We start from the raw sequence: 13,874 nt of genomic DNA, 5'->3' as shown, positions 1-13,874 counted from the left end.
TTTAAGGCCTGAAGAATTTGATTTGACTTGACAAAAGGATAACTTTAAGAGAACAGAAAAAGCTGTCATTAGGTTAGCAGATGTGAAAAAAAATCACTGAGGATTGGTGACATGTGGGATTAAGCCTGAAGTGAACTGAATGACCAGTATGGAATAGTCTGGACACATTCTAGAATGAGTAGAAGAGCTATGCAGCATGGTTTTTTAACTATTCAGTCTTATTTTTGCAGTTGTTAAATCAGATTATTAAGTATCCTTTTTTTTTTTTTTGATACCTGTACAAAAGCATAGAGTTTGAAATAGGCAATAGTGAGCATTTTGTTGTTGTTACATTTGAATGACTTTATCAAAGTGGTATTGAACAAAGATTAATTTTAAACAGTTGTGGAAAAAGTAAACTGTTAACCTTAATGGAAAGATTGAAGGAACAGAGAATTCTGGTCTTAAAGTCACTTAGGGTCTAGGTTAACTTTTCTAAGATCACATGTTCATAGCAGTTTCTTTATAGTGGTCTCCTTAATTGTTTTCAAAAACTGCTCTGTTGTGATTGACACATTTATCATTTTATATTTTCTGGGTATGAATAGTACTTTAAAATCACATTTATCATAATTATTAATACAACTTTTCCTTGCTCTATAGGTAACCAGTGGAGTTTTATTAACAATAATCTGCACACCCAGAACATAAGTCGGTCTTCCAAAGGCAGCAGTAGCCTTGATAGATTATATTCCAGAAAAATAAGAAAGCAGCTAGTTCATCATAAACAGGTAACTTTTGATATTTTTTTGCTTGTATTATTTTAGTGTTTGAGACATTGTATGAGATAGGCTTCCCATCAGACCTTATGAACTACTTAATTTAGAGAAATTATTTGACTCTTTTGAGATGGACTTTATTTGTAAGATGCCAGCAATACATAGTTTACAGATTTTTGCCACGTTCTTTTAAACTGTCTACCTCCTCACATTTCTGATGCTACTATTCTAAGTGCAGCTCATTTGCCTAGTCAGAAGACGTATCTGCCTTTGTTTTCTCAATCCAGTTCATTTTTCATACTGCCTCTAGAGGGTTCTTTTAGATACAAACCTGATCATATCGCTCCACCTCTAAATTGTTAGTGGTTTCCAGGTGATCTTTGAATGATGGTAAAACTGCTTAACGTGGCTTTAGCATATCTATCATCTGCCTGTCTAACTTTTAGATTTGAGTTTTGGTCTAGCCATATTGATTTTGAGTTCCTGGACCACCTGCAACCAGTCTTCTCATCCAAGATTTATTTTAGTATGTGCTTATTCCCCCATCCCTTCCTCTCTCCATGCCAAACATTTAATTTATTATTTTGCTTGGATAATTGAACTTACTTTTCAGAAATTAGTTCATATTCACTTCCTCAAGGAGCTCTTCCCTGGTTTCTTTTCTTTTTTTTTTTTTTTTCTTCCCTGGTTTCTAAATTAGGATCCCATAAAATATCCCCACGTATCCTGTATTTTCCCTTTCGTTATATTTATTGTATTCTGTTGAGATTCTTTTGTTAACCTGAGTTTATAGCTGATGTCAGATTCTTATACGCCACTACTTTATTATAGTTATATTTCAAAATGCATCTTCCTCTCTGTCTTTACTATATATTTAATATCCAGTATGGAGCCTCATATGTCTCCTAAAAGTATTTGTATAATTGATTTAAGATGAAAGGAAAAGAAAGTGAAGTCTCTCAGTAGTGTCTGATTCTTTGCGACCCCCATGGACTGTAGCCTGCCAGGCTCCTCCATCCATGGGAGTTTTCAGGCAGGAATACTAAAGTGGGGTTGCCATTTCTTTCTCCAGCGGATCTTCCCGACCCAGGAATCTAACCTGGGTCTCCCACACTGCAGGCAGACTCTTTACTGTCTGAGCCACCAGGAAGGCTAATTTAAGATGAAATTAGAATTTATATGAAAACATGTATGCTCAGAAAGTTTGTGAAAGCTTTGGGTTACTTAAAAAGCATGACTTAGCACTAAATTACTTATTTCTGAGTTTTTCCACTATGGGCAACCGTTGGCCCTTTTGCAAGAAAATGATGTGAAGCTTTTTTGCATCATTGAAATCTGAATAACGTAGGTGAATTGTAATAATATCATTGCTCTGTTGTGATATTTTGCTATTGTTAGGCAAAATTGGGTAAAGTGTAAAAGGGATCTCTGCATTATTTTTATAACTGCATGTGAATTTATAGTTATAATAAAATTTTTAATTAATAAGAATCATAGACATACCAAAAAATGTACTACCCTTGAAGGAGATTTCCATAAAAGCCAAGGTAGGACTCTTGTACAGTAAAAATATTTTCCTAGTGTATTTAAAAATAATTCTGTTCCTCTGTTTAAAAACATTCCATCAGTCAGTCTCATTAGAGGCTTACATAAAAAAAGTATTCCACTTATTTTTCTTCTTCCATGGATAAGAAATTGGTTACTTCTTAATTACAAAATGGGGAGATCTTTTATTTGGATTTTGGAGGTGATTTTTTACAAAATCAATATAGTTAAAACTAGACTTTACAGAAAACTACTTACTCCGTTAATTTGCTGTATGGATTCTGAGAAGTACAATAACTTATTTTGTTGTTTTTAACATTGCTAACTATAAGATTAACATTTTCTTTAAAGCAACTTAACTTATTGAAAGCAAAACAGAAGGCTTTGGTGGAACAGATGGAAAAGGAAAAAATACAGAGTAACAAAGGATCATCATATAAACTTCTGGTAGAACAAGCAAAATTAAAGCAAGCTACCTCAAAGGTATGATCTTTATTTTTTAATGTAATTATCTTAGAAAAGTTACTCTTCCATTTAGTATTAATATTTTAAATTATTTGAATAGTTAAATATCTTTACTAATGATCAGGAAGTTTTATGTTATTCTGCTTATCAGCAGAAAAATCTATCCTATGTACTTCTTTGTGGGGAAAGATAGCTTTAACTCAAGGAACTACATGGTTAACGTGGAGTTAAAGTATTTTTCTAGCGTATTTTCTTTAAAGTGGATTGTGTTCCAATAAATTGATGATAAAAGGATTTAGGATGTGTATGGTTTTCATAATGTGTCCATTCTAAGTGAAAGTTAATTTCAGTGATTTTTAAATAAAGTTTTTTAAAAAAATAATGACTTTGTTTTTCAACTTGGGGGATAGCATTTCAGTAGCAACTAAGTTTGCATATTGTGTTTCTATAAATATGAGATTACAATTATTCCAGCAAAATTTGAAATGAATTAATACTCTGTAGTTTGTATGTATAGGTTTCTTTACCATTCACCTTTTAAGATTATGTTTAGGGTGTTTTGGTAATATTTAAAATAATAGATTTACCCTAATAGAGCATTTTTATAGAATTCCTCCTTTCTGAAATTCTATTCGATATCTGATGAATTATTCTAAAATAGACAAAGGTACATATTGTCAGTATAGTTTTTAATAATCTTACTTTTTGAAGCTTATGGTTTGCCTAAAAATCTTGTTCTTTGGAAGTTGTATGTTTTCTGAGTGTATATTTTCATCTCAGAAATAAACTCATATTGAAAGAATTTTCATTCAATAAACATTGATTTAATACTGTAAATTTCTGTGTATAGCACTTTAAGGATTTAATTCGGCTTCGTCGGACAGCGGAGTGGTCTCGTTCTAATTTAGACACAGAAGTTACAACAACAAAAGAAAGTCCAGAGATAGAACCACTTCCATTTACTCTGGCCCATGAACGTTGTATTTCAGTAGTCCAGAAACTTGTCCTGTTTCTCCTCTCTATGGATTTTACATGCCATGCAGATCTCTTATTATTTGTTTGTAAGGTAAGTAAAGTAATAGGCCTAATTTATAATTACAGGCTTAGAGAATAAAAAAAAGAATGAAGAAAAAAATAAAGTTTTAAATTGAGTTTTAAGAGAAATAAAACTGCTTTGGTTTTCCTTTTATGCGGTTTAGTTTTTTTTAATGTGCCTTGAAAGATTTTAGAAATACTTGGGCACTTATTTTTAGGAAACCTATTATACATTTTTAATCTAGTTAAAACTAGATTAATGTAGACTTGAAATGTAAATAGTGTGAAGCGAAGTGAAAGTTGCTCAGTCGTGTCTGACTCTTTGTGACCCCAGGGACTATACAGTCCATGGAATTCTCCAGGCCAGAATACTGGAGTGTGGGTAGCCTTTCCCTTCTCCAGAGGATCTTCCCAACCCAGGGATCAAACCCAGGTCTCCCACATTGCAGGCGATTCTTTAACTGCTGAGCCACAAGGGAAGCCTTGGATATGTCTGTACAGCCTACCTTTTTCTTTTAAGATAGGCAATCTACAAATGAGTGTCAAATTATAGCAGTGAAGGCTGTATTAATGCCCTGAAGGCTTTCCTGTAGCATATTGATTGTTTGTAGAAATTGAACTTTTCAACTCAGATTTTTTTACCTGGATTTTAACATTTGATCCATGAAATTACATTTCCTTTGCATTTCATGTCAAACAGTTATTTTGACATCAAAAGCATATCTCATAGAAAAGTTAACTTCAATGCTTTATTTTTGGAGGAAACATGTAATAGCTACTTAAGTGTATGATTTTATAAAATGTATTACAGGTTCTTGCACGCATTGCGAATGCCACAAGGCCAACCATACATCTATGTGAGATTGTGAATGAACCCCAACTGGAAAGACTGCTATTACTTTTGGTTGGAACTGACTTCAATAGAGGAGATATATCTTGGGGTGGTGCTTGGGCTCAATATTCCTTAACTTGTATGCTACAGGATATTTTAGCAGGTTTGTTAGCATTTGTTTTTAATAAGGTATATCAAAATGAGCTTGTCAATGCTTGACAAATCATTAAAGGAAACTGTGCCCCTCAAAAGTGTAATATGTCTTATCTCAGCAGTAGCAACCCTTTCAAATTACTTCTGTGTTTAATAATGTTGATACCTGTGATAAATGCAAGTGTTTATGGAGGAATTAGGTTATAAAGTGCAGGGATACGGGGGCTAGTCTGCTTCCTTATTAATACCAGCAGTGGGCTGCTTCTAAGTTCTCTTGGTGCGCTTGAGGAAGGTACTCCCTATTCCTCAGTTTTTTCATCTGTAAAATAAGAATAATAAAAACATCCTTATTGTTATTTTGATGAATAAATGAGTTAATATATTTAAATTGATGATAATGACTCCTTATTCATAGGCACACATTCTATGTTTTTACTAGTTAGCATTTGAAGTGAGTGCAATGGGAGGCCCTAGCATTTCCTTGGATAGATGAGGACTCATTTGCCTCAGAAACTTTTATGGTTGTTGTAGTGTACATGCTGTTCTCTATACTAGATGAAAAAATATGCTTTGGGGGTCTGTTTCCTGATTACTAAAACAGTTGAGGTGATGATATTCTCACCTGCAGGAGAACTGCTGGCTCCAGTAGCTGCAGAAGCCATGGAGGAAGGAACGGTGAGTGACGATGCGGGTGCAACAGCCGGCGACTCTGATGACTCCCTGCAGCAGTCTTCAGTTCAGCTGCTGGAAACTATCGATGAGCCTTTGACACATGATATGACAGGTACATCCTTTGCATTTTCAACTAAACATATCCTTAGCTCTTTTTTAAAAAATGGAAACTTAAATTTCAAAACTAAGAATATTAATGAAGTATAAAATTTTTATAGTAAGTCTTTGGCCTTAGTGACCATATCAGTATTTTTCTGATAAACAGGTTTTACTTTGATTTTCTGCATGCTTTTTTTAAAAAAACAATTTTTATTCATTTGTTTATGCCTGTGCTGGTTCTTCACCACTGCATGGGCCTTTTCCTCGTTTCGGGGCGTGGGCGGCTCCTCATTGCGGCGTGTGGGCTTCTCACTGGGGTGTCTTCTCCTGTTGCAGTGTGCTGGCTTCAGTAGCTGCCGCAGCACAGGGGCTCTGTGGTTTCAGTTTCCGGGCTCTAGACCACAGGCTCAGGTGTGGTGGCAAACAGGGTTAGTTGCTCTGTGGCAGGTGTGATCTTCTCTGACCCAGAATCACCTCCTGTCTCCTGCATTGGAGAGGCTGATTCTTTACCGCTGAGCCACGGGAGAAGCCCTTTGCATGTTTTTTCTAATGAAATGGTATCCTTTCACAGTGTCCATGTTATTTTGATACAGTCTTAACTTGGCTCTGTGGAAGGAATTATAAGCTAGGAAGCTGTTAAAAATACACAGTGGTAAAGACAGCAAGGTTAATGGCTCCTGACTTTTTCTTTCTTTGTTTTCTGCCTTTTCAAAACTATAATGTGCATCTTAGCATGTACAAACCTTTGTGGTGTACTCCCTACTTTTCAAGACTGTTTCATTTATTACCTTATTTATTGCAATGTTACAGTCATTTCATTTGTTTCATTACTTAATCTTAGATTCTCTCATGATTTTTTCCTTTCTGTCTGATAGTCCCTTTACCTGGAGGAGATTTTCTTCTCTAGTTTGCATAGTGAACTTCTGGTCTGAGATTCACATACAGCTACCCTCCTCCAAGAAGCTTTTCCCATTACCATCAGCTATGTTGGAGACTGCTGTTGGTGCTACCTACTTCCTTGATTGTCTCCAGTAGCAGCTACCATGCTGTATTTGGTTTAATTTCTGTTGTGTACCCTCACCTCTGAACCCTTGTTAATTTATTGGAAGGTAGAGATGTGTTTTATTGATCTTCATATACTCAAACCCTAATGCAGGCTGATGTTTTCTTGACATTGTATAAACATATGTTGAATAAAAGAGAGTGAGAAAGAAAGGAAGATAAAGGTTGGAAGGCATAAAAGGCTGGTCAAGCATTTGGAGTCATCTGAGACAAAATAGTTTCTAATTCATGATAGAAAAATAAGGTGGATAGCAGTGCTCTTAAAACTTTACTTTTCACTTTAATAATGGGTTTTGTTTCCCTAACTATTAGGTGTAATTTATGAATTATATATTGGAGGCAATAAAATGAACAATAGTTGTTCTTTCTAGAAGTGGTTAATGGTTATTTTTAACAGCAAAGTTTATGTAACTTGATTCAACAAGGACTAATCCTATGGTCTTTTTCCCTAGGAAGTTACATACTATTGCACTGGTGTTTTTAATTGTGTGTGTTATAGGCTGATGTGTTTGTGTACTTACTTATGCTTAATTTTCAAGTATAAAAATGTAGAGACTTCTATATCAGAAACATTTTATATTTAAGTAAATGTAATTGCTTTATAATTAAAAGCAGTAGTATATTGGGTAAATTTTATATACTCCACCAAAAAAATCACTTTAAATTATTTGAAGGTGCACCTCCTCTTTCCTCTTTGGAAAAAGATAAAGAAATTGACCTTGAGCTACTTCAGGATCTAATGGAAGTTGACATTGATCCTTTAGATATTGATTTGGAAAAGGATCCTCTTGCAGCCAAAGTCTTTAAGGTATGATCCACTAGAATATTCTTTGCAATTAAAATCTTTCATCTTGAAAGTATACATTTAATGTAACCCATTATTTAGTTCGCTCAAAATTGAATTACTTTAGATACTATGGTAGATTTTTTATGAAACTATTGGAATGTTATAAGGAGACCTTACATCATTATTTTTTAATATAGCTGCTAATATTACCTTAAATGTTAATAAGAACCATTAATAAACATAGGAGGTATGGTTATGGAGTATTGAGATTTCAAGCAGCATTTAAGCTCATCCAGGTTGAGTTCATTGCAGAATCTACACCTTTACTAGCTGCTACTTTTTCTAAAGGAGATACAACTCTAATACTTTATTTTAGTTTATTTTGTTTGTAAGAGATTTTATTAAGATCCTGCTGTTGTTGCTGCTAAGTCGCGTCAGTCGTGTCCGACTCTGTGCGACCCCATAGACGGCAGCCCAACAGGCTCCTCTGTCCCTGGGATTCTCCAGGCAAGAACACTGGAGTGGGTTGCCATTTCCTTCTCCAGTGCGTGAAAGTGAAGTTGCTCAGTCATGTCCAACTCTTAGTGACCCTATGGACTATATATAGCCTACCAGGCTCCTCCGTCCATGGGATTCTTAAGGCAAGAGTACTAGAGTGGGTTGCCATTGCCTTGATTAAGATGCTAAATTCTAATAAATGTGGTCTTTTTAGACTTGGGGATACAATGGAATATTCTGAACCATTCCTATAGATCATTAAATTTATGTTTTAAAAAATTTAAGGGTAAGGGGAATGTTTACTTTGTAGCCCTGTTTGAGTTAAGGTGGTGTAAATAATATGTTACTCTTAGTGAAGAGTCAAAAATAAACCAAAGTTTTTTCTATTTTTTTAAGCCAATAAGCAGTACATGGTATGACTATTGGGGTGCTGATTATGGCACCTACAATTACAACCCGTACATTGGAGGTCTTGGAATTCCTGTAGCAAAGCCACCAGCAAATGCAGAGAAGAATGGATCACAGACAGTTAGTGTTTCAGTGTCTCAGGGTAAGTGAGGCACTGTTATTAAGACAAGCTATTCTTAAAACAAGTTCTCAGTTTGTGTATTCTTGGTCTCCTGAGAATTTGATCCTGAATGTATGCTGAGAGAGTTCATTATTGCAGGGCTGCCTTGAGAGTGACTGACACTCAGAGCTGTGTGTTGGTCAGTTTGGAAGCATTTCTATTTATGGTCCATCTTTTGTTTCTCAAAATAACACTGAGCAAAATATACTTGTGAGCTGTGTGAGTTTGCCAGTGGCTTTAATTATTTTTATTGTTATTGTACTTTCTTTTACTTTTATTGTTATTATAATAGCAAATTTATGTTTATTTGTAAGCAGAATGGAATTACGTTGAGTATTATTTTTGTACTCTTCTAGTCACAGAGTATATAACTTTCTTTTTTCAATGAAATATTTTCTTAAAGTTTGAATCAACCATACATTTACTGAAAAGTTACAAGTGTAATACAGAGAACAGCTTTATCCTGACCCATTTGGGAGTAAGTTGTTAATCTGATATTTTTTTATTTTATTTTGTTTTACAAAGCAGGACATTTCTTCTACATAAACATATCAGGAAGCACATTCCATCAAAATCAGGAAATTAACATTAGTACTAACTTTAAGAATCCATTCAAGTTTCAGCAGTTGTGTCTAAATAATGTCCTTTATGGAAAATGATGCAAATTGTATGTTGCATTTTACAGTTAACCCTTGAGTAATAGGGGAGTAGAGTGGCCCACTCCCAAACAGTTGAAAGTCTGTGTGTAACTTTACAGTTGGTTCTTTCTCTCCAAAGTTTTGAGTGTGTGTGTGTGTGTGTGTGTGTGTGTGTGTGTGTGTGTGTGTGTGTGTTAAGACACTTAAGTTGTGTCTGACTCTCTGTGACCTTAATGGCTACAGCCAACCAGTCTTCTTTGCCCATGGGGATTTTCCAGGCAAGAATACTGAAGTGGGTTGCTGTGCCCTCCTTTAGGGAATCTTCCCAATCCAGGGATCAAACAGGTTCTTTACCACTAGTGCCACCTGGGAAGCCCTTTGCATCCATGCATTCAGCGAACTGTGGATTGTGTAGTATATATTTATTGAAAAAAATCCGTGTAAGTTGACTTGTGCAGTTCAAAGTGTATTTTTCATGGGTGAACTATAGTTACCATATCTCTTCAGTGTTATTCAGTTTGCCACACTTTTTCAGAGGTGACTTTCATGATCTTGGTGCTTTTGAAGATTATAGGCCAGTTATTTGGTAGAATTTCCGTCAGTTGGGGTTTGTATGCTGTTTCCTCATGATTAGATTCTGGTTATGTGACTTTGGCAGTAATATTAGGAAACTGTAGTGTCAGGCTTTTCTTATTGCATCCTATCAGGCGGCTCATGATTTTAATTTGGATCACTGCTGGTGGTCTTCAGTCTAATTACTTGATAAAAGACATGTCTATCAAAATTTTCCAGTGAAAAATTATTCTTTTCCCTTTTGCAAAAAAATTTTGATTGGTTGGAGTGACAGAAGAATACTTGGAAACTGTTATTTTTTAAAAAAGAAGTTAATAGTTTATTCATTTACTTTTGAATAGACCAGTGGTTTCCTTTTTTTATTCAGTGTGTTATAATTTGTTATTACCATTATTTATTTGTCTTAAAATACAGGGAACATGAAGTTTTCCATTTTAACCATTTTTAAGTGTATAGTTCTATGCATTAGGTAAATTCACATATCATTATTTATTTTGATATTCATATTGCCCTGATTTGACCAGTGATATCTCCTTTAAACTGGTCTCTTGTTTTTGTTTTTTTTTTTTGACATGGCCTCATCTTTCTTTGAACATTTCCCTTTTTTGGGATAACAAGATGCCCCAAGCTCATCATTTACTTTCCCTTTTCCAGACTGAGAATTAGCCTCTTCATGAACAAAAAAGATATTTCAAAACCTTTTAGTGGGAGAATTCAAGGTTGGAGTACTCGATATACTTGTTGCTAACTTGGGGCTATTTCCATGGTCTCTTGATGGACAAATCTAGGGGATGTGTACACACATTTGTGTTTATATTTATTTCTGTATTTGTTTGTCTATCTAGCATGCCGCAAGTTTACATTGATACATCAGTTAATCTAACTGCAATCTAACTCCATAGCCTTCATTTTTCCTTTGTTCCTATTTCTCTTTTCTCTTGATAGTGAAGTACCTGATTCTCCTTACCCTTAACATACTTGCTTCCACTGTCATTGCTTCCCTTACTTGGGCTGCCTTTCTTTATATCACCACTGTCCTGTCTCCAGCCTCCTTTGCCCAGATCCTGTTACCTGCTGTTCCTCTGGTGCCCGTGCCAGGTTGCTCTGATGGGAAGATGCATTCCTCACCCTGTTTGGGGCTCAGATGTCAACATTTTGTTGTAGGAAGTAGGACATGAATAATAATTATTAAATAGCTTTTGTTTTTTAATTGTTTTTTGTAGCCCTAGATGCTCGCCTAGAAGTTGGACTCGAACAACAAGCAGAGCTTATGTTGAAAATGATGTCTACCCTGGAAGCAGATTCCATTTTACAGGCATTAACAAATACGTCTCCTACATGTATGTAAAAGTCACCACTCTTAGAGTATTATACTTAACAGTTTATCTCTTGATTATTGTCATATGTACTCAGTGGATTTTTTTAAAAATTATTTTTGGCTGCACTGAGTCTTTGTTGCTTTGCAAAGGCTTTCTCTAGTTGCGGTGATGAGCAACTACTCTTTTTTGCAGTCATGGGCTTCTCTTGTTGTGGAGCATAGGCTCTAGGCATGCAGGCTTCAGTAGCTGTGGCTCACAGGCTCTATAGAGCGCAGGCTCAGTAGTTGTGGCACACGGGCTTTGTTGCTCCATGGCGCGTGGATTCTTCCTGGGCCAGAGATTGAACTCGTGTCTCCTGCATTGGCAGGTAGGTTCTTATCCACTGCACCACCAGGGAACTACCAGTGACAGATTTTTAAACTCTCCTTTGCTAATTTAGTAGCAAGTTGAGAGATAAGACAGAAGATTAATGAATTCAGAGAGTGGAAGGGGAACAGAACACCTCCATGTAGTGGTCTTCAGTTCAGTCCAAAAACTTGAGTCATGTTTTTGTTATTTATGGTAGTGTGAGGTTAATGACATTTTTGGGGAAGCCTGTATAGCTAGCTGCCTAGGAGTTTGTTGCATTATATCCAAATTTGTGATAAAATGGTTTTCTTGATAGTAACATCTTTATCTTCCTTGAGGACATATGAAAGAAGATGAAAGACATATCATGATGATAGCCAAATGGGTCTGATTGAACTACAGAATTGAGATGACGTACTACCTAATTATCTATAGCAAAAGAAGAGAAACTTTTTATAGTGAATGACCAGATAGTAAACATTGTAGGCTCTCTGGGGCCATGCATGTTTTGCAGCTCTACTCTGACTTAAGCAGCTGTAGACAACATACACCTAAATGAATAGCTATGGCTATTTGAAAACCATGTTACAGAGTCTGGTGGCCTGCCATATTTGGCCAAAGGACACAGTTTCCTGACTGTTGATGTTGTGCTAGACTTCAGTAGATCCCCTTCTGCCACGTGAGTACAGTTAAGAGAGCAGCCTGTCTACCTTAAGGTGGAGCTGTGCTAGGGAGATGGTGATGTTTTTGCTTTTCTTAGGTCAAGAAAAATGAAAATGTGGTGGGACATGGTGATGAATAAAAGTATAGGGATACTAGTTAGAACCTAGGAAGCATGTCGTGTCTTTTGAAGGAGAGTTCAGAATTCATTTCAATAGAGAAATTTGGGTTTTCGGATCTTTCTATATAAAGTTGAATTCTTTTGGTTTGCATTTTTCATTTTTTCTTGCCTTAGGAAGTACAGAAAAAATAGAAAAACCTAAGAATTGGTATAGTGTTCTGCTTCTTGATATAGTCTATCTTTTGATTATTTTTCTGCCTAAAACTTATGTTCTTCATTTAGTATAAAACTTTCTAAATATATGAGAAAGTTCTTTTAGCATCCCTTTATTTCTCTGCTCACCATGAATCTATACTCAGTTAGTTTGGTGTGTGTATCCTCGCATCAGAACTTTTCAGTAGTTCCCTGACAATTTTAATGTGCCATTTAAGGTTGAGAATCAATGGATTAGAGTCTAGATTGTTCTAAAGCCATCTTCTCAAGAAATAGGCAAGGGTCTTCTTTCTTTCTTTTTTCCTCCCTTTTATTAGGAGAAAATTGCAGATAGAAATTGCTGGAGAGTAAGGTTCTTTCCCTTTGGTGGACAAGTGCCGTGAATTAGGGAGCTTCTGTTTGTGGTGATTTTTCTTTTGAACTTTCAAGTAATGTTGTAAAACCATGTTTTCAAACAATGTAATGCTGAATCATTTTTTAAAAATGCAATTTTAATTAAAAAAAAAAAACTTTCACTTAACTGTACATATTAATAGCTAGTTAACATTTCTCCTGCTACTTTGTGATAAAATCCCAATTGTGTTTAATTTTCAGTATCACAGTCTCCCACCGGAACAGATGATTCACTTCTAGGGGGCTTACAAGCAGCAAACCAGTCCAACCAGCTTATTGTACAGTTATCATCTGTCCCGATGTTAAATGTTTGTTTCAACAAACTTTTTTCCATGCTTCAAGTCCATCATGTTCAGGTATGACTTCAGGAGAAATGGTGTATTTTTAGACGTTATTGCTGGCCTGGAAAAGATGAAATAACTGGAAAGATCAGTCTCAATCAGACAGTGATGATTTCTTTGTCATACTCAGATGGAAAAATCTTGGAGGTATTTTAATTAACCACAGTTCATCAGTGATAGGTTATTTATTATTTTTATGATTTTAAACTTCTTTAGTTCTAACTCTATATTATATACACACCTGTATATTGTACACACACCTGTATATTATACACACACCTGTATTTAAAGACTTGAGTCACCTCTTTTAATTTAGTAAAACATTTGTATTTGGTAAATTATAAATTTTAATTCAGTTAAATTTCATTTGATCTAGATTTTTAAGATGTTTGCTCTTCACCTGAACTGAAGTAACCAAAAATAGTATTTAATTGACAGATTATTTATTCATAATCGTAAGGATTCCTACATAAGTTTTTTTGTTTACATGCTATTTCATAATATCATGGGTACATTTTCTTTCTGTCAATTTTCATTGTTTTTCAGTTGGAATCACTTCTCCAGCTGTGGCTCACATTGAGTCTGAATTCTAGTTCATCTGGAAACAAAGAAAATGGAGCAGACATTTTTTTATATAATGCTAATCGAATACCTGTCATTACATTAAATCAAGGTAAGATTTATTTATATATAAATAGATTTATTTATATAAATCATATAAAAATCATAAAATTATATATAAACATATTTATATAAATCAAGGTGACATTTATGCTGTGTCATTAACATAGCAT

General features: G+C 35.0%; 1 protein-coding gene across 23 annotated transcripts in view; it reads left to right on the top strand.

Annotated features, from left to right (window-relative positions):
* The window catches only part of BIRC6 (baculoviral IAP repeat containing 6), a 210,554-nt gene that overhangs the window by 93,131 nt on the left and 103,549 nt on the right, over window positions 1-13,874 (top strand). For 19 of the 23 annotated variants that reach the window (XR_006059232.1, XM_060412311.1, XM_060412309.1 and 16 more), the window contains 10 exons: window positions 643-770; window positions 2,655-2,786; window positions 3,619-3,834; window positions 4,615-4,798; window positions 5,417-5,572; window positions 7,296-7,429; window positions 8,303-8,456; window positions 10,909-11,025; window positions 12,941-13,095; window positions 13,627-13,753. Coding sequence is in view for 22 of the 23 variants with exons in the window: in XM_060412311.1 (XP_060268294.1) it covers window positions 643-770; window positions 2,655-2,786; window positions 3,619-3,834; window positions 4,615-4,798; window positions 5,417-5,572; window positions 7,296-7,429; window positions 8,303-8,456; window positions 10,909-11,025; window positions 12,941-13,095; window positions 13,627-13,753 (1,503 nt within the window). In the remaining variant the exon portion in view is untranslated. The remainder of the gene's footprint in view (window positions 1-642; window positions 771-2,654; window positions 2,787-3,618; window positions 3,835-4,614; window positions 4,799-5,416; window positions 5,573-7,295; window positions 7,430-8,302; window positions 8,457-10,908; window positions 11,026-12,940; window positions 13,096-13,626; window positions 13,754-13,874) is intronic. The other 4 variants (XM_060412314.1, XM_060412313.1, XM_060412312.1 and 1 more) reach the window with 1 other exon arrangement.

The sequence above is a fragment of the Ovis aries genome, chromosome 3 (assembly GCF_016772045.2).
Source record: "Ovis aries strain OAR_USU_Benz2616 breed Rambouillet chromosome 3, ARS-UI_Ramb_v3.0, whole genome shotgun sequence".
NCBI lineage: Eukaryota > Metazoa > Chordata > Mammalia > Artiodactyla > Bovidae > Ovis > Ovis aries.
This window is presented reverse-complemented; position numbering and strand designations above follow the sequence as displayed.